The following is a 19411-nucleotide window of genomic DNA, read 5'->3' as shown; positions in this document are numbered from 1 at the left end:
ATACATCACGTATTCGGTTACCACACTGTTCAAACAAATCACATATGAGTTTGAGTAAAACGAAATTGCTAAAAAAGGTCATTTTCAGTTACTGATAATGCAAGACACACTAGATGTTTACTCATTGTCATTACTGAAAGAATCATAAATTGCATAAATTTGCAGTGCCCAGTCACTTTGTACAATTCCCCAATAAGATTATTCCTGTTGGATTATGTTTTTTTCACAAAGCAAGAGAGTATGGTTCACAATACTATCGGTGAACTTGTTACAGATTGCACATTTACTTGCAAATTGCCTGGACATCGCCATACTTAGGATCTTTTTTGACTTATGGTTTATCACAGAGAGTAACGGTGAAGTCTTAGAAATGACGATGGCGGTAAGCGGTCTGTCAGCTTCAAATAGTTTTGAGTCCTCATGACATGTTATTTCATTTGCATTTTGTGAGCGTCTTTGTCTATTTGTCATTCTAACACTGCTTTTGATTGTACGTTTCTATGCCATATTTCCGGGGAATGCACAACTTTCCAGATATGTGTCTAGGCTAGGCATCAAACTGTACTTTTGTAAAAGTCTGTAGATGTCAGGAATCAGCCATTGCACATTAACGCACCCTAAGCAATATCGTACTAGTCTGTGGATGAACACTTTCTTGGCTAGAAATCTAACTGGAGGCCGGCACTGTTGCCCCCAAAACTCAAGTTTCTCAAAGTCTATCAGTTCTTCCGCGGATTCAATGTTTTAACATGACAATGCAACATCGGTGTTTGTGTTCCTACCGACGCTAAGAATTTGTTTAACACATTTTCTATGGAATACTTTAAGTTGATTTATGTCACCATTAGAATAGTTGCCCCATAGCGGCGAGCCGTATAAAGCTTTGGGCAAGACCTCTTTAACATATATTTTTCGAAGTGTTATAGGATTAAGTTCAGCAGGAATAAATCCGCAATAAAGAATAGAAATAAGAGTTGCTTAACTGACCGCCGTTATATGACTGAATTAGTGTTTCAAACTGCAAAAAATCAAACTTTAAACAGAAAACAAATTATATGCCTTTTTCAAGGAAAGTAAAGAATAGTGTACTTACTTACGGGTATTCATAAGTTCAGTGAAAATGGTAACATAGGATTTTTAATTAGACATGAATAAGGAAATTAAAACTAAAATATAGTATTAACGACTCAAATATAGTATTAATCATGGAGTCGTCATGTAACGCTACCTCTATATCACACGGTCTCATAAAACTAACGGAATTGGTATTGCAAAATAAATCTCTTAAATATCGCCTCGTGAGAATACAAATATAAAACTGATAAAAGACACGCTTCGGTGAATAAATGATTGAATAATTATTGCTCTTTATGTAAATTATTTTTATTTCAGCTTTTTTAAAAGAGGAGCGGTGATTATTTTTTAATACAAATGTCGATTCTCAATAGGCATAATACAGTCGATACAAAACGCATGTAATAAGGTCAGCAATAAATAGAAACGAAAACATCGTAAGCAGACTTTCGATAAAAATGACTTTAAATTGATACAAATAGAATGATAGATTTACAAAAATAATTGCATCAAATCAAAGATAATTTAATAATTATAGACACGAAGCTTAATTACAGCGCTGACGTATAAACTTACAAATCACAAATCATTTTGAAAATGCGCGATCGAAACGGTCCAGATACAAACATTTAATTAAATAAAAGCTAACAATTGGTGTAATCGGACACACATTAATTCTGTTTTTGGGGTTAACAAATATTAATAAAATAGCAAAAGACTTGTTTTGAATTTTTTCCTGACCACTGTTTTTTTCAATTAATGTGAAAGTAAAAATGTAAAAACAGAATTAAGCATGCGCTTGGTGTGGATTCGCAAAATCATACACTTGGTTTGTTTATGTTCGAAAGAATTTTACAAGATCCCTTAACGTCAGTATGACTTTACGTCTATATATGTTCCTAAGTAGGTTTAAAAGATAGTATACATTTATATGAATAGATTGATGAACACGAATCCTGAATTTTTCAACATATACAGATAATAAATGACAGAAATAGTGAAACAGCAAGAAGCTTGCATCCATCCGATTCATTCTGACCTTTTTTCAATACATACTGCATAGACATTGGGTGACACTACCATCTCCATTTACGATAATATTATCTGATAACCTTATAGTAGATTTATTGATAATATTGGAATCAATAATCACCTAAATTACATAGTAAAAGACAAGATAAACTATTGAGTGTGTTTTTTAAGCAAATGAACAGTACACTGATAAAGTTAAGAAGACGATTTATCAGGTGCAAAGCTGTAAAAAAAAAATGGCGCACATTGCAGTAGTCAATAAAGTTTGCTGTTTTCAGATTGTCATTATACCAATGTTCGTGTTCTTGCTACTATTCAAGATAATTAGCCAACATATTGAATGCATCATTCTTGAAAGACTTATACCATTCGACTTACATGTAGCTGACTAAAGGTGTTTTCGACTCACAGAGGAAGTTTCTTATCGAGGAAAACATGACAAGCGCTTGTTTTAAACTAGGATGATCAACCAGCAATTGCACTAAAGAATTCATGATTAATCTTTCTGGAATCGATAGCCAACAATGAAAACAAAACTAAAGAGGTAACACGAGTTTGTGTGTGAAACTTCGATGTATGTGGTTATCGTTAGCCAGACATATGAAAACATACAATACTAGAAATAGCACTCATTTGCAAAAGGACGAACTTAACACCAAACCAAGGATTTATGTTGCACTCACAGGCACATAAATGCATCAGTCATTTGATGCAGACTAGTCAAATGTGATTTTCCATGTAATGTATACATAGTTTTCCATGTAATGTATACATAGTTTTGATTTCTTTCGTCAAAATCTATAGAAAGATAATATATTATACAAATATTTGTTTCATTGCATTGAGTACACCATCAACAACAGAAGAATTGTTGTAATGATCGGCCCATACCTAAACTGCAGAGAAAATAAATAGATTTTAAACACAGAAAATAAATAACTATAGATTTTAAACACACTGATATATACTATCAGAATAAAACAGTTTGTAACGGTAAAAAAAACTGTTTGTCTGTGATTGTGTCATGTGAATTATTAATTATATGAGGGCATTTTCACATATGGATATAATTATCATTATTATTAATGACTAATATTTAAGTTCTCAGTTGTGTGGATGTTCGTATAATTGCAAGTTGAATCTGAAAGCTTACACGTAATTTTCTATTATTTATTTATTTATTACTTATATATATGCATATTACATTATAAAGACGTTATATAGGGTTTGCAAACCACATAGTTACAAGGAAGCACATAAACGTCAAAACAATATGTCACTTGCTTTCGCAAAGTAGATCTAGCGTAATATATCAACATATTGCAAAAGCATTTTTAATGTACATGGCAATTAATGAACGGAAACAATCACAGTTTTACGCTGGAAATGTGGTCATTTGAATGACTATAGTGGTCGTATAAATTAGCAAGGTGTCTAAGTGTAATAATTACAAACAAAGATTCACCTACATTAATTGCGTTTCATCCGCAATGAATACTTGGTGAACAGACGCCACACACGTAGTGCCTTTAGAATAGTGGTTATCTTCGTTTCATTTAGCAAATAAAACCGCCCTTTCCCTTAGTCTATGTGTATGGCTTTCAGATCGCAATTGCAATCGTTTTTCTTTGAACGTCCACATTTTTTGAAGTTCGCGATGGGGCCAATTAATTAATTGTATGCCAATTATTTATTCTTACTTCTTTTCTTAGTATACAAATATGCAGAATGTACAATAAAATATATTATTTAATACTTATATATCAAATCCAAATTTAATTATTAAAATAGAAACGTTTTTTAATTAATTGTCCCAGCTGCCCCTCCTTCACTTTAATTTGAGTTTGCCTTCAAGTTAGCTTATAAGCATCGATGCGTCGCCAATAAAGTCATAACTGCTAACATCCAAAAGATTATGTAACGAAATTAAAATGTCCGCATCACACCAGACCATGTCCTTACAGTACAGTGAAATAACAACAAAATAAAACCGCCCTTCATCATCATCATCATCATCATCATTATCATGATCATAATCATCATCATCATCATCATCATCATCATCATCATCATCATCATCATCATCATCATCATCATCATCATCATCATCATCATCATCATCAGCAGCAGCAGCAGCAGCAGCAGCAGCAGCAGCATAATCAGCATCATCATCATCAGCAGCATCAGCAGCATCAGCATCAGCATCAACATCATCATCATCATCATCATCATCAACAACATCATCATCATCATCATCATCATTCCCTTGACTGGCTTGGCCGTTGGGGAGAAATGAGGGACGAAGATACAGAAATCCTCCTCAAGTCTAGTCAGTTGTGTGCTTCTGAGAGTAATTCATCCGTGGGAAGGGATGTCCAATCATTTACATTGTCCATCCAGTTCTTCTTCTGACGGCCTTGTCGTCGACCTCCCAAGCCAGCTTTCGTCGTTTGACGGTCGCCAGTAGGGGCTCTTGTGGACCAAATAGTGTTGCAGTCATGTTCCGGACGTATCGTGCGTTTAGTGTGTCGACATTAACAAAGCGTTCGACCGCGTATTGCACGATGGCCTATGGTATGTTATGAAAGGATTCAACATTGAGGAAGCGCTTGTTCAAGTCATTTAAGAACTCTACGGAAACGCCATCAGAGCAGTACTTCTCAACGGTAAGCAGGGGGACTTTTTCAGAACATCAGTGAACGTCCGTCAGGAATGTCTGCTCTCTACCGTCCTGTTCAATATGTTCCTTAGGGAGACTCTCCATGACCACCACACCTGTACCTCCATCGATGGAAGACCCATCTACAGGCTTAAGATTCGTTGATGAAGACCATCCCAACAGTTTCAAAATCATTTCTTACACACTAAATTGCTAGAAATTGCAAGTCCTCGAATAATGCAGCCTCATACAAGGAAGGACATCGAAAACCTCGAATGGCTAGCATTTCCGCACGCAAGTACGCAATATCGGTCCTTATTTCGTCCAATACACTCATAAAATAACTATTGCAATTCGCCCTATCGGTCACTTGTACGCAAGAACTACATTTAATCAACATGCACCGTATAGGTACCGCGTACGATTACACGTATGTTCATTCGACCTATAACTACTGTTTCACGCAGTTTGCAATCAGTATGTGCCTTCCACATGGGACAAAACGTTGTAAGCATCATATCAGCAAAACATGAAATTTTAAAATGAGCCATTGTAAGTCGTTAATTTAAACTGTAGAGAATGAAACATAAATGATCTAGCGACAAATCTGTTGACAGACAAAACACTCAGTGGTGGAGTGGTAGGAGGGTGGGGGCATGCATCTTCTATAGCAAGAAATAGGTCACATACAGTGTCACCTCAAAGAAGCAGATTGGTATATTCCTTCAAAAAAAATTTCGACCACAGCAACGCAACCTTTCTATTATGTCTGTGAGGCTTATTACCTAATTTTAATAAATAGATAAGTCTACACTTCAAATTAATTCGCATCTGGTGGAAGACCAATCCTGAACTAAAACACACGCATCGGGTTCTTGAAACAGATAATTGTTGCTGAGAATAACTCACATTGGTCACGTTTTGTTCATGTGAGCTAAAGAAAAACTATGCCGAACACATTTATTCCCGGAATGAGGTCAATTAAATAGATTAAAGTGGTCAAATAAAACACAAACATAAAGTTTAGGTCCCTGAAAGCTTAACAATCAAAGAAGATCACAACCACACTGTCAACTCTCGCAATCATAGTTATATTGATCAACTGATTAATTGATATTTTCCCACCATAGAGCTTGCATCTATAAGCGTTGTCTTTGAACTAGTATAACTGATATATAAAAAGTTCTTGATTACACACATGCGATTTTTTTTCTTGTACTATGTTTTCTGTTAATACGTCTATTGTGTACTTCCGACTATATGTCTTGTTCACAACAATACCATCAATTTACAAACTTAATGCAACCAATGGGAGGGGGTTCGACAGTTTGTAGCAATTATGCCATATTGTCGTACTTAAGTAAGTTTTTTGCTGGCACAAACATATCACACACATAATGACATTTTATTTCGATAAATATAGTAGGGAACATAAATCTTGAAAACATTATAATGAGAAAACAATAAACACAACCACATCTATTGGATTAAACTAATCAAGTATTTTATTAAAAAAGACCATCCTACTCCCGAGTTGACTTCATCACTCAATATTCGGATGGTGTACATAACCTTATTTAGTAATTAACAACAGTGAAAGCAACATGCGTCATATACATACTTCACTTTACTTACAATATAACCTTGACATGACAACCACGTAATTTGATTTTCAGGGTTGGCTGGCCTTGAATGCACTAATGGGACTGCTTTTGAAGCGTTTCGCGATATCAATTTTGCATTGATTTAGTCATTTATGTGATTGCAAAAATACGACCTTAAATGTTAATTGACATGTCATCCTCTCTGTCGTAGGTTGTTTGTCTTCAAAACATGTCATTGGCATATATTTGCAATCCAATGAATACTGATTTTCTTAAATACAATTGTCGCCAATATTTCTTCATTCAAGGTTTCAATTTATAACATGAAAAAGACAAAATACCTGCGGGTTTTCACACTGTATTACACATTCTCTTTCAACGCTGCCGGTTTTATCAAAACATTACGTCTTTTGTTCTACTTAAAGAAAGACGTTATATGATATATTTTGAAGTGACTAACATTTAAGAAGCTTTTCATGGAATTAAATGTTTGAGCATGTTCTACACTTGTAGTCTTTTTTAACGCAACACAAAATGATTACATTTTTTAACAAAACACTTATAAAACGTGAATATCTAACACGTACACAATACACACTCAGTTATGATTACAGATTTTGATGTTAAATTGAATATATGACAATTTGATTACACCTATGCAAGCTCAGGATAAAATCATTCATTAGTGACGATCGGAAGTTTGGTCATAAAACTCTGACGATTGTGAAATTAAATTCATAATTAGAGTACATACTTAATTTAAAACCTACTTATATTTGATGTTATTGTAAAATAAATAGGTTGATGTACCTTGTAGCAATAATCTATATAAGAGTTGAATAACTTAAAATCGCTAGTTAACGTGTATCCTTCATGATAAAATGCATTTACGTGATAAAGAAATAAAATTCAAACCTGGTCTTTGTTCGTTTTCGAAAAGTTAAACTGAATGTGCAATATCGGGAGCCGGGTGTCAAGTGGCCGGGGGCAAATGGGGGGACCAATACAAACCACTGCCCGAGATATGTGAAAATGACATTTATGAAGTTGATGATCTTAATATACTGAGTACCCCACAACTACTGTCCTAACCTATAACCTCGATATCAATGGAGTATTAGGCTTACTGAATGCACATTGCTTTGTTAAACAGACAGTTGCACATATACTGCATATACAGCGAGATATGTAAATTACGAAAACCAAACAGGCTCGCCTGCTCCCTGGGTAGGCCAGTTGCTAGGCATCTAGGTTATAGGGACCGCTTAGACCTCTGTTGTCAACGCAGCAGTTGTGTTGCAACGTATAAGCCGTAGAAAACATGTCGTTTAGAGTTATTATAATATATGTGCACAATTTGTGAATTCCGTTTTGTGTTTAAATGCCTCATGGTAAGTGTGTGTCTAAGTTAGGGCTCTGGTTCATGCGTCTGTATGGGCAAAGCCGCAACCGCAAATAGGAAACAAGCCCAATACAAATGTGCGTTTGCCAGATGTCTCCCTTCCTATGCGCATTTGCTAACGCAAACTGTATTCAGAGCACAATAAGTAAGCATGCTGCACTTTTATTTAAATTAGGTGCATAAATTATTAATAGGAAATCAAAATAAGTCAGCCCGATTTACATCAGTCTGATCAAAGTTAATAGATGTGTAAAGATACAAAAATTATGTTTCAAAACAAAAGCTATTAAACCGTTTGTAAGTGTACTTACTTTTTGGAACGATTTTTATATTGAAAAAAAATATATCCGATATCTTCGGGCCTGTAATTATAATAATGATAATAATAATAATAATGCTAATAATAATAATAATAATAATAATAATAAAATAATAATAATAATAAGTATTTTTATTATTATTATTATTATTATAATATAATAATAATAATAATAATAATAATAATAATAATAATAATAATAATGATAATAAAGTATTATTATTATTACAAAAATAAAATAAAAATAATAATATTAATATTAATAATTATTATGATCATAGTTTACTCATAGTTATGAGTAAATTTTTTTATTCTCTATTCTCAAAATACTATTAAAATTTCATCATCTTTATAACCCATATCATCATCATTATCATTATCATACAAATAATAAACCAAAGACAAAATAGGAGTGAGTGCTTGTATTTGACAGGACTTTCAACATATAAATGCAAAAAACAATTCTTCTGACGCCCTTATGTGTTATATGTGCAATGGATATAGACCGCAACGGCACCGCTCAGTTGATGAGTCTCGAGACGACTGGAAACGGTGTAACATCTTGTTCAGGTGTTTAAAGAACTGAAACGATACTATTTTAATGCTGTAGGGCATGTAATTATGAATACTTCACATGCACATGTGTGTCATGTGAAAAAGCGCAATTTTATTCATAACAATTAGACGTCAAGTATATATCTCAAATAAAGAGTTACTGTTTGAAAAAAACTGATCCCCGCCGATGCCCAAAGTGCACACAGGACGTCCCCAATGCCCATCAATCACGCTAACTTGCTTAAATATTATAAATTAACAAATGTGAAACATTAATTTGTTCAAAGAAGCTGCTAATATCTGCAAGATTCATCCACCACCACCAATCAAGAGAAGTGTACATGATTTCACGTACACCCATACAATAATCAGTAGTAATAAACGATTCAGGTAAAACCGCAAGCGGGATACGCAACCCTACTGCCATTTTTGTTTTATTTTTTCTTTTAATGGCAGGGGGACGTATGAGGACCCATGGCTCGAGACCGGTGTCTAGGTGCCTTCATCACCTCCCGAAACCTCTAATTTTAGAGCAATCTACAAATAAGCAGATATTATTATACTGTAAACATTACGTATTCTTTAATAAAAAATGTAATTAAAACATTATCAATTTCATTTCGCAAATTAACATAACAAACAAACATCAAAAGCATCCCGCACACACCCCGGACATCAACAAGAAAAAAACAAATCACTCAAACCATAAAATCTATAAAGCACCTAAAAAGAATGTTGATAAATCATAAGTATTCCGAGAAATATATAAATGCATATGACGAATTTAACAGCTATATTAAACCGACTTCAACATCTAACCAGTCACACCAAAATGAAAATAATAAGTAATCGTACAATAAGAATGTCTTTAAAATTAAAAGTTCATTACGAAAGACAACAAAAAATAATAACACTGACATTTAAACATACCAATATTTCAATAAATATGCTGGAGGTACTATCTCCAGGAAGTGAGACTCTCGACACCCATAACTGAAAAAACCTCATTTAAACACAATATTAAGTAAAAGATGAGTCAAAATAATCAAGAAAACTTAGCTGCTTCAGACTTAAATGAAAATACACCCATCGTCTTTCCCAGTAAAGGAATCGGTTCGTGTTAAGATCCCATCTCACATGGACTAAAAACCGAACTGAAAATATACTTAATATAGACTTTATAATTGCAAAATTATAAACATAAAAGCAATGTTACCAATTATTTAACCATACATATGTTCATTAAGGGCGAGCGGGCGGGGTTATCACTCTTTCGTTTTCTTGTTCCATAACGTTTGCCTGTCAAATACACTCTCGAATGGCGACTCAATAGATGTGCAAATCATATATACCCCAAAACGAAAAACTCGTGCGCTTTCGCGCTAAAACATGCACACAAAACCCGTGCATTATTCGCGCTAAACCATTACCTTAATCTCTCTTCTAAATAACACGTATTAAACCATACTATACCGTATTTATCAAACCGAGAATGATTTCATTTACTCATAGTTATGAGTAAATTTATTATTCTCTATTCTCAAATTACTTTTAAAATTTCATCATCTTTATAACCCATATCATCATCATTATCATTATGATACAAATAATAAACCAAAGACAAAATAGGAATTAGTGCTTGTATTTGACAGGACTTTCGAATAAAACAAAGAGAGAATACAAATAATATTAAACATAAAATGAAAACCCACATATTCTCCACAACGTTATATACATCTCGAACTGTGTTTTAACTGAAAAGATACAATTACAAACATTTGTAAAAGCATTAAAAATAATTCAATCAAAATAGGCACACTATGGCCTTCAACAACGGTCAACTGACCACACAAGCCAACTGGCTTATCAATATCAGGCCCACTCTGGCCTTCACAAACGGTCAAATAACCACACAAGCCAAACGGCTAATCAACATCAGGCATACTCTGGCCTTCACAAACGGTCATTTCAGAATTTTCAGACATTAAACATTTATTTTCGAAATCAAGTGCATAAGAAAAATGCGTCTCTAATGTATCACCATGATCACAAAAAATCAAATACTTCTCATCACTGTCCATTTCATCCTGCCTTGTTCGTTTGTCACTATTGTTCCCCAATAACGTTTCCGGGAGCCCCAACGTTGACCGCACAACCGGAAGCGAAGTGTCCGACATTGCAACACTTGTAACACACGACTTCTCCCAGCTGGTCGAAACGCCGCCCCATGAAAATGCCTCTACCGCTGCCGCGACCTGCTTGACTTTTTCCTCGAATTTTCTGCAACCCATTCTGCTTCTAATTGAAAATCCTTTCGAAGGTCCGAAAACTTTCTGTCCAACAGGCTCTGAATTTCCGTCATTATTGATAAACTGCCCTCCGCCCTTTCGTTTTCTTGTTCCATAACGTTTGCCTGTCAAATACACCCTCGAATGGCGACTCAATAGATGTGCAAATCATATATACCCCAAAACGAAAAACTCGTGCGCTTTCGCGCTAAAACATGCACACAAAACCCGTGCATTATTCGCGCTAAACCATTACCATAATCTCTCTTCTAAATAACACGTATTAAACCATACTATACCGTATTTATCAAACCGAGAATAATTTAATCTATATGTTCATACATTACTTTATTGACTTACATGCATTTACGTATTTAAACATTTTGTTTTTAATATGTTTGGCACGCATAGCTTCATGCGTTGTATCTGTTTAAAGCAAAACTGCACGTAAGATGCCTTTGATTATAAAAATGATGAATTTCTTGTATGTTTTGATGACTACAAACATAAGCTCTACTACGTGCTTGTTTCAGCAGTTAGGGGTTAAATACAACGCTTTCGTACGGTGGCATAGAGGTGACATTCACTTTTCTTTTATTAAATTGCTCTCCTCTCTCTTTTTTCTATCTTGTGGCCACGAGTTAGCTATGTCGTGACCACGAGATAGAAAAAAAGGAGTGCAAAACTAAATAAAAGCGGAGTGCAATTAAAAAAAGAGCGGTGCAGTAAATAAAAGCAGAGTGCATTAAACAAAAGAGGAGAGAATTTTCTCTTTCTCGAGATCCCGAGTTAGTCAGCCAATCAAATTTTGCGTAATATGTGTAAATATTCTGTACGCATATATATAGCTGGTCAAAGCAGGCAAGGCTCTGATATAACATAACATACTACTATTAGTACAACTATTACTACTACTACTGCTGCTGTTGTTGTTGTTGCTGCTGTTACTCGTGGCAACGACACAGCTAACTCGTGGCCACGAGATAGAAAAAAAAGAAAGCAATTTAAAAAAAGAGAAGCTTCGCTCTTTTTTCAATTGTACGCCGCTTTTATTTATTTTTGCACTCCTCTTTTTTCTATATCGTGGCCACGACATAGCTAACTCGTGGCCGCGAGATAGAAAAAAGAGCAGAGCAATTAAAAAAATGAGAATTAAATGTCACCTCTATGCCACCGTACTTTCGCTTATTGAACAGCAGACGCATTTTCTATGTACTGTCAACAGAAGTCATCAAGGAATTATCTTAGATAGATAGTAGGAGACGCTCCTAATTACGATGAATAATTGACACCTGCAGACTCGTGTTTCATTGTCTAAAGTTTCCAATATCTGCACTACTGCTTTGATGTTATCATGCTTCAATCAGAGCCACCATCGTACTTCCCACAACCACTGATCAAAGACAAACTAGTTTATGTTGGCCATTATCTATTGAAATGCTGTGTCTGCGACTTTGCTTTGTTTTGTTTTAGCGCACCTATAAACAAATTGTTCATGATTGGTGAGTCTTTTATCCGGTGTATGCCGTGCGTCAATATCTAGTTATGAATACTTCAGAGGCTACGTGTATTGCATGATCTTCATGAAATTTGGTCTGAATACTAGTAACAAAGATACCTCGGCATAGGCCGAAACTGCGAAACGTGGGTCTAAAACTAGGTCAAGGTCAAGAAGATTTACCTTGTGAACCGTATTTGTTGTTTCTGTCCGAGCAACATTTAACTTGGTCAAAACAGTACCTCGACCGAGTACAACAAGGGATCTGCTCCATATGAAAACTTGGCTGATAGGGTTACGCGGAAGTTTTCCTTATTTGACTATAAAATACGGTTTTGAAAGCTATAGAAAACCAATCCAGTGAAACTTGGTCAAAACATTTATTGACATACCTCAATTCTATGTTGACAAGAAAATGGCTGCAGTCCGTTTGAAAAGTGTATTCGGTAATTTTCGCAGTTAACAATTTCTTTACGATATATTGGTCGAGTTTGAAAATGATTTCGCTTCGTTGGTTGATTACAATGGGGGGAGGGGGTGTATGTTCACCTTTATGGCTACATCAAACACAAAAACGTCCTATGTCCCTGTCCTCAACTATCACCCAGGTCAATGCAGTCAATAAATACAAGATAATTGGCAAATAGGCGAATACCAATAAAAACATACTCTTGGTCAATATAATCTTGATAACATTAACTATGTTTAAGGATTGGTTTTGGCAATTTTGTGTCGCGTGCAATTACCATGTTGCTAGCTTTAAGGTCAAGGTCACATGGATACTTGACCTTTATGGATATTACTTTGATGGATATATCCTGGTGTGGGGTATTTTCGCCGGTGTAAGGCTTCTATTGATAAATTCTCGTAACAATGCAAAAATAAACAAAAAAAATTTTGGGTTACTCAAAATAATTATATTATCAACACAAATTTACAAAACAACAACTTTTTACATATTTAAGTACATTGAATGGAAAACTTGTATAATTAAATTTCAACTGGATTATCTCTATTTTGTGACAAATGTGTAGTGTAATATTCATAATATCCGTTTGCATAGTGCCTCCACTGATCATTTAATATTCTTTTGTACAATCTCGATAGACAAATTGATCTATCATTAAAACCTTTAGTTACTGGTAGTTAAAACTGGCAAGAGCACTAATTAATTAAATCTTTGACAATATGTCATATCATGTGTAAGTTAAATAGAAATTTATTATAGAGTATTGCTGTGTAGAACAGTTTGCATGTGTGTAATATCCCTCTAGAATTTGATGTCAAGTTCGTCCAATTTTCCTTTTCGCCGTAAACCTTTTATTGTTGATCAGTATACTATATATTTATAATACATAATTTTCATGGTTCGATTTCAAATAATGTGTCGATGTGTCGCGCAAAAATAACCAGCCTACTATTTTCACTATCACTTCACTATGAATTCAGAGGTCAAATCATGTCCGGATTAAAACCTTATATGAATGGAAAGAGTTGAGCTTATTTAGAAAAAAATGAAACTATTTTAAAATGTGTCTCAATGAAGTTTCAGTTTCCAGTTTTCAAGGTCATGATCACACTTTAAGTTTAATGTTTTATATATGGGAAACCGCTTTGCGTATTTCGTATCCAAGCCATAACCTCAAAGTTCCTTTGACAAATCGAAAATAACTAACTAGCATACGATGATGAGTCGTACGCAAGAACTAGCTCTTATGTTCAGTGGCAAATTGTGCACGTAATATAACTTCTTTATGCGTAGAGTGAATTACGGAGACAATTAAAGTTCTAAATACAGATAGTTTGATTTCTATTAATCGATCTGTTTTTTACGAGAAGCTCGTTGGAGCAACTGATAACGAATAAAACAACCTGTTTGAAAGTCCGGGGCTTCTATTGATATATAGAAAGTAATGGCAAGGAGCTACGCTGTTCGCTATAAAGTAACGCAATGTTTCGTAGTCTCATTTGCGGACTGGAAAGCTTCTGACCAGACTGTGCAACTGCGCAGGCTAGTGTGAAGATGCGCAGGCTAATGTGGAGATGCGCAGGATGATGTGGAGCTGCGCTGGTCGCATATGGCTGAGGACCCTTTTTCATAATTATGTCTTTTTTGTCGAATTAAGATTGTCGTGTATGCTAAGACTGCGAAGAACACAACTGTAGCATGTTGCTCGGTTTTTGTTTTGTTAAAGAAGCAGCCCAATTGCTAAATAATGTTTTACTTCTGAAAACTAGTGAATGTTCAGACTAAATTGTGAAATAATGAACGAATAAACATTTCCATAGTTTAATAATGGTCTACAAATACAAAATAGTTCGAGGTAACGACACAACAACTTATGGACGGAACAGTCAAAACCAGCCATTTCAAAACGTGGCTATATAAAGTATATATGTACATTTGTCGTACGACCGGTTGCTATAAGTAACATAAACGTAAATTTAATATGTGTTACCACCATTTACTGACGTAGAGATCTTTTCGTTTGCATTGTGTACACTATCGGAGATCAGATTGGCTTCTGGCGGTACAAGTAGCATAATTATGCTGAGATTCATCTTGTTACCCCGCAACCATACGCTCACATCAATGTTCGCAAAGTCGTTGTCATTAAACGGTGCATGTTGGCATTGAAATTGAGTGTAATGTGTCGTCTTCACAATAGTATACAAACTCGGCAGCACTGTATGATATGCAGCAATAGTAAGGTTTATAAACCGTACCACACGTATGACGACAAAACCATCAGAGTTAACAAGACGCTGTCAATGGAATGGCGTTGGTAACAAATATAATACACGTTCTCCTCTTGCTAGAGAGATTGCAACGTCTTCAATTGCACTGCGAAATGGCTGTGTACTTGGGCGGTGTGTCTATTCCCGTAGTTATCTTAACATTACGTATACATCCGCTTAAATGGCCGTTTTTATTCTGCAACATAACAATAAACATGTTCTCTTAAATAAAAAAAACACGACATAAATCAAGAAAGTAATAATCATAATGTAATAAGCGTGTTTAGTACAACATTATACAACTTATTTGTCACATGTTGATATAAAGTTTCACCTATTGTTAAACCGTTTCTTAAAAATACATATTGAATAAATACAGGCAAAAGCACTTCGACCTTCAACCCGATTGCCTTTTATAACCTGGTTTATAACATATGATTTGTATACCGCTCTTACTTTACAGGCATTATACATCTTGATTTAAATATTTGATATGTTTGAAAACCCCTTTGGATAATATTTTGTTGAATTATTCAACGAAATGTGTGAACGTGCATAAACAATTGATATTGTAAGCTGCAATAAATTCAGTCGGGGCGATGTGTGGAAATGAGTCATTGAAACTCGATAAAAAATGCTTATGTGAGCAGATTTTCATTCGTATTTGGTTTCAATGACACACTTCGGTCAATCCGATAACCCGTGTTTACTTAATTCTTTCTCATGATACCAGCTATTTATATTGAATTTTCTATGCATTATAAAAAACAAATAAATATGTTTTCACATCAATATGTGAGTTGCGTTTTAGTTTAATGTTTTAATTTAATATTAACAAATAAACTGGAAACATTGGAGTGACATATTTAATTGGCTAGATGTACGTCCTAGTTTGAGACCGATTAAGAGCATAATATGCTTTTCAAAATTAATTGAATTGCGATTGTGGGATTGCCACACTGCAATTAAATCTAATAGCCGATTAGCTAGAGGGTGTTTGTGGTTAGAAATGATGCAATCAAGAACATAGACAACAAGATTATATCCTTCAATAGTTATTATGCAAAGTGTTGTTCAAAATTTGAAAAATACGACAACAACAGAGCACAATAATGTTGGATAAGAATTTAATAGTTTCTCATAGCCCATAACCCGCAAAACTGTCCGTTTAAAACACAATACACAAACAATACAAATAATTGAAACGCACTATAGGAAAGTGTCGTTGCTGTTTATACTTTATCACCCCAGACACAGGCTTATCTTCACGCATATGCATTAAGTCCGTTGTACCAAGAGCGGGGCTTAAATATAATTTGAACACATTAACACATTCTTAATTACTCCTACCTGTAACTCGCGCACGCTGAAGGAGTCATCGTGGTCTCGGTGGGTGCTGCCGAAGTTGACGGAAGTGAAGCCGCCACAGCCCACATAGTAGTGCTCGAAGTACTCCAGGTCGTCCAGCAGGAAGATGCCCTTTCGTTTCTTGCGATGGAACTTGATCTGTTTTGGAAATACAAAACAGTGGTTATGCGTTGTGGAATGTATTGAGTTTGCGGTGGAACTTCATGTCATTTGGAGTACTTTAACAGGAGTTATGCGATGTGAAATTCATCAAGATTATTTTATTTTTTAGGAACCCACAAACCCGTAGTTATGCGTTGTGGAATGTATAAGACTAAATGATGGGACATAAAATATATACAATTTCCATTATTAACTTAACATAAAATATGGTCACGTGACAGCCATTATTGAAAACAAGGGCTACATATAAAACAATGATATAGAGGATATTTGTTCATGTCAGTGTAAGATCGATTGTTATTTCACGAGTGATCATAGAAATTATATTGCGCCACTCGTTGAAAATATCATTTTTATATGATCACGAGTGAAATAACAAACTATCTTACACTGACATGAACACATTTACTGTTTCTTATATGCCCATTTTTCAAGAAAATAATTAACAGCTGTTTCCCTTTCGCTGAAGTTACCCTTTCTCGGAGTTTCTCTCGTGTCGTGCCTCAATACATTTTAAAGCACAAAATGACGTCATTAGTATGACGAAATGACGTCATTATACCAGAAGATTTTCCAGTTAAAACTCTTTTACAATGTAAATAAACGGTAAATTTAAGCATAAAATAAAAAGAAAATGTGTTGGATTTGGTGGTATGTCGATTTTAATTCACTCGTGATCATAGAAAAAATATATATAATTATTTATGATAATCTAAAAATAGAAAAAGGTGTTCCGAAAATTTGTTCTTTTCATTGGTGAAAATAACAATTTGTTATTTTCACTGCTGTTGTTTCACTGCAGAAATGTCATATTTTATCATAATGTATAAAAGAAACACAAGTACAAACTCATTGGCATTTGGAAAACACATTACAGACTCTGTAAATGGAATGGTCAATGCCTTGTTGATATTTAAAATATATCTGCGCAATCTGGGACAAAGGGGCTTAATGCATGTGCGTAAAGTATCGTTCCAGATTAGCCTGTGCAGTCCGCAGTGGCTAATCAGGGAGAATTTAAGCTTTCATTTTATCTTTCGTTTAAATGAAGTCTGTTCGTATCAAAAATCAAGTTAATGCGAAAAGTGTCGTCCCTGATTAGCCTGGGCAGGCTGCACAGTCTAATCTTGGACGACATTTAATGCACATGCATTAAACCAAGTTTTCTCAGAGCAAGAATCAGTATATTTCTTCGCCTCCACATACCCTGTGCCACTCGCCATCATCCACCCGGATGCCCGGAATGGTGAGGTCAGCGTACGAGGAGCGGCAGCGTATCTTAAACTGCACGTATCCGTCACTGATCTCCGCTGACACCATGTCGTAGATATCGTTGCGGCGCACGGCATAGAACAGCGTCCCGTTGCCGGATTTTGTATTGAACTCAAAACGCAAAGTGTGCCTGAAAATAGAAATGAAGTTTTAATGTTTGTAACTTCACAAACAAGGCTTGTAGTTAATGTTCGATGCGTTTGAATATAAAACTATTTGCATTCACATATGCGTTTTAGGTCACTTACACAATTAAGCTATCGATCTTTGATATTCGATTATCTATTTTATAGTGTAATCAATGCTCCAACAATTTCTCTATGCACGAGTGAGCTCGTGATAATGTACACAATACAAAATTTATTGCAAAATCATTGAACTTCAATTACAATCTCTTCATTTAATATCTACGTACCCGTCATCAAAAGGCGTAGACAGTGTTTCAATATAGACGCGACTCTGTTCAATAGGTTCTATTTTCACCCCAGCATTTGACTCAATGTCGACGACAGAGGTCTGAAACAGATGACGCAAATACGGAGCCGGTACTAGTTGGTTCAGATTGTATCTTTTTTTTCATTTATATTAAATATTCGCAAACAGTTTTGACAAACCAAATAGTTAATTTAGTGTATAGCAAATTGTATTGAAAAATGTTTAGGATTCGATCCCAATACAAGTCCCAAATCGCAAAGGCACTACATGGTTATTTCGTATTATATGGATACATGCAATACTTTCGGACAACGTTATTATTTAATTAATAGCATATACGACTTCCGATAGAATTGAATAATTTACATGCTGTAAAAATGTCTGTATAACTAAGTCCATAACAATATTTTACATAAAATCAAGGGGTTAATACATGAGGCAGTATGCATTGCTCTGTCCAACTTACCTCTGTGCACGTGGCCGTCTGCCGACGTAAACTCCCGCCATCGACACCAGCACTCGCCAGTATGGCACAGAGCACAATATGGGACAACGAACACAATAAATCCCGCAAATGTATATCCATTATGATCCGCTGCGTAAAACGTACGTCTTAAAGCGAATTAAATATATAAATCAATACTTATGAATTACTGATTAATGTTTCCGGTATTGTAGATAAATGTTTTATTAAATTACTTGTCATAACAATATGTACGAATTATCAACAAGCGCACAATTTGAAAACAAATGTTTAAGTAGAGTCACATTAGCCGAAGTTGAGGTTGAAGCTCATGTCATATGTTGTACTGGATAGATATTGAGCGATACTGCTCCAGACCGCCGAGTTAAATACCTTCTTACGAAGGTCGTCGTTTCGCATTGCGAAATTCTGTCGTACAGGTAATTCATGTGTAGCGACAAACTATCGTACACTAGCCGATGAAGCGTTCACACTGCGTAGCCATAAAGTCTAATTGAAACTTTCATTGAGCTCGTTACAG

At 35.0% G+C, this 19411-nt stretch overlaps 1 protein-coding gene across 1 annotated transcript; it reads right to left on the bottom strand.

Annotated features, from left to right (window-relative positions):
- Nucleotides 1-14707: 14707 nt before the first annotated feature.
- Nucleotides 14708-19211, bottom strand: LOC127846460 (uncharacterized). Its single transcript, XM_052377713.1, has 5 exons — nt 18874-19211; nt 18388-18488; nt 17907-18102; nt 16521-16676; nt 14708-15366 (listed from the first exon to the last, which is right to left on the bottom strand). Exons 1-5 carry the CDS (start codon nt 18991-18993, stop codon nt 15268-15270), a joined length of 672 nt encoding a protein of 223 aa, XP_052233673.1. The 5' UTR covers nt 18994-19211; the 3' UTR covers nt 14708-15267.
- Between the last annotated feature and the right edge of the window lie 200 nt (nt 19212-19411).

Source organism: Dreissena polymorpha, chromosome 9 (assembly GCF_020536995.1).
Source record: "Dreissena polymorpha isolate Duluth1 chromosome 9, UMN_Dpol_1.0, whole genome shotgun sequence".
NCBI lineage: Eukaryota > Metazoa > Mollusca > Bivalvia > Myida > Dreissenidae > Dreissena > Dreissena polymorpha.
The sequence above is the reverse complement of the archived record's forward strand: the minus strand, read 5'-3'. Positions and strand labels throughout refer to the sequence as shown.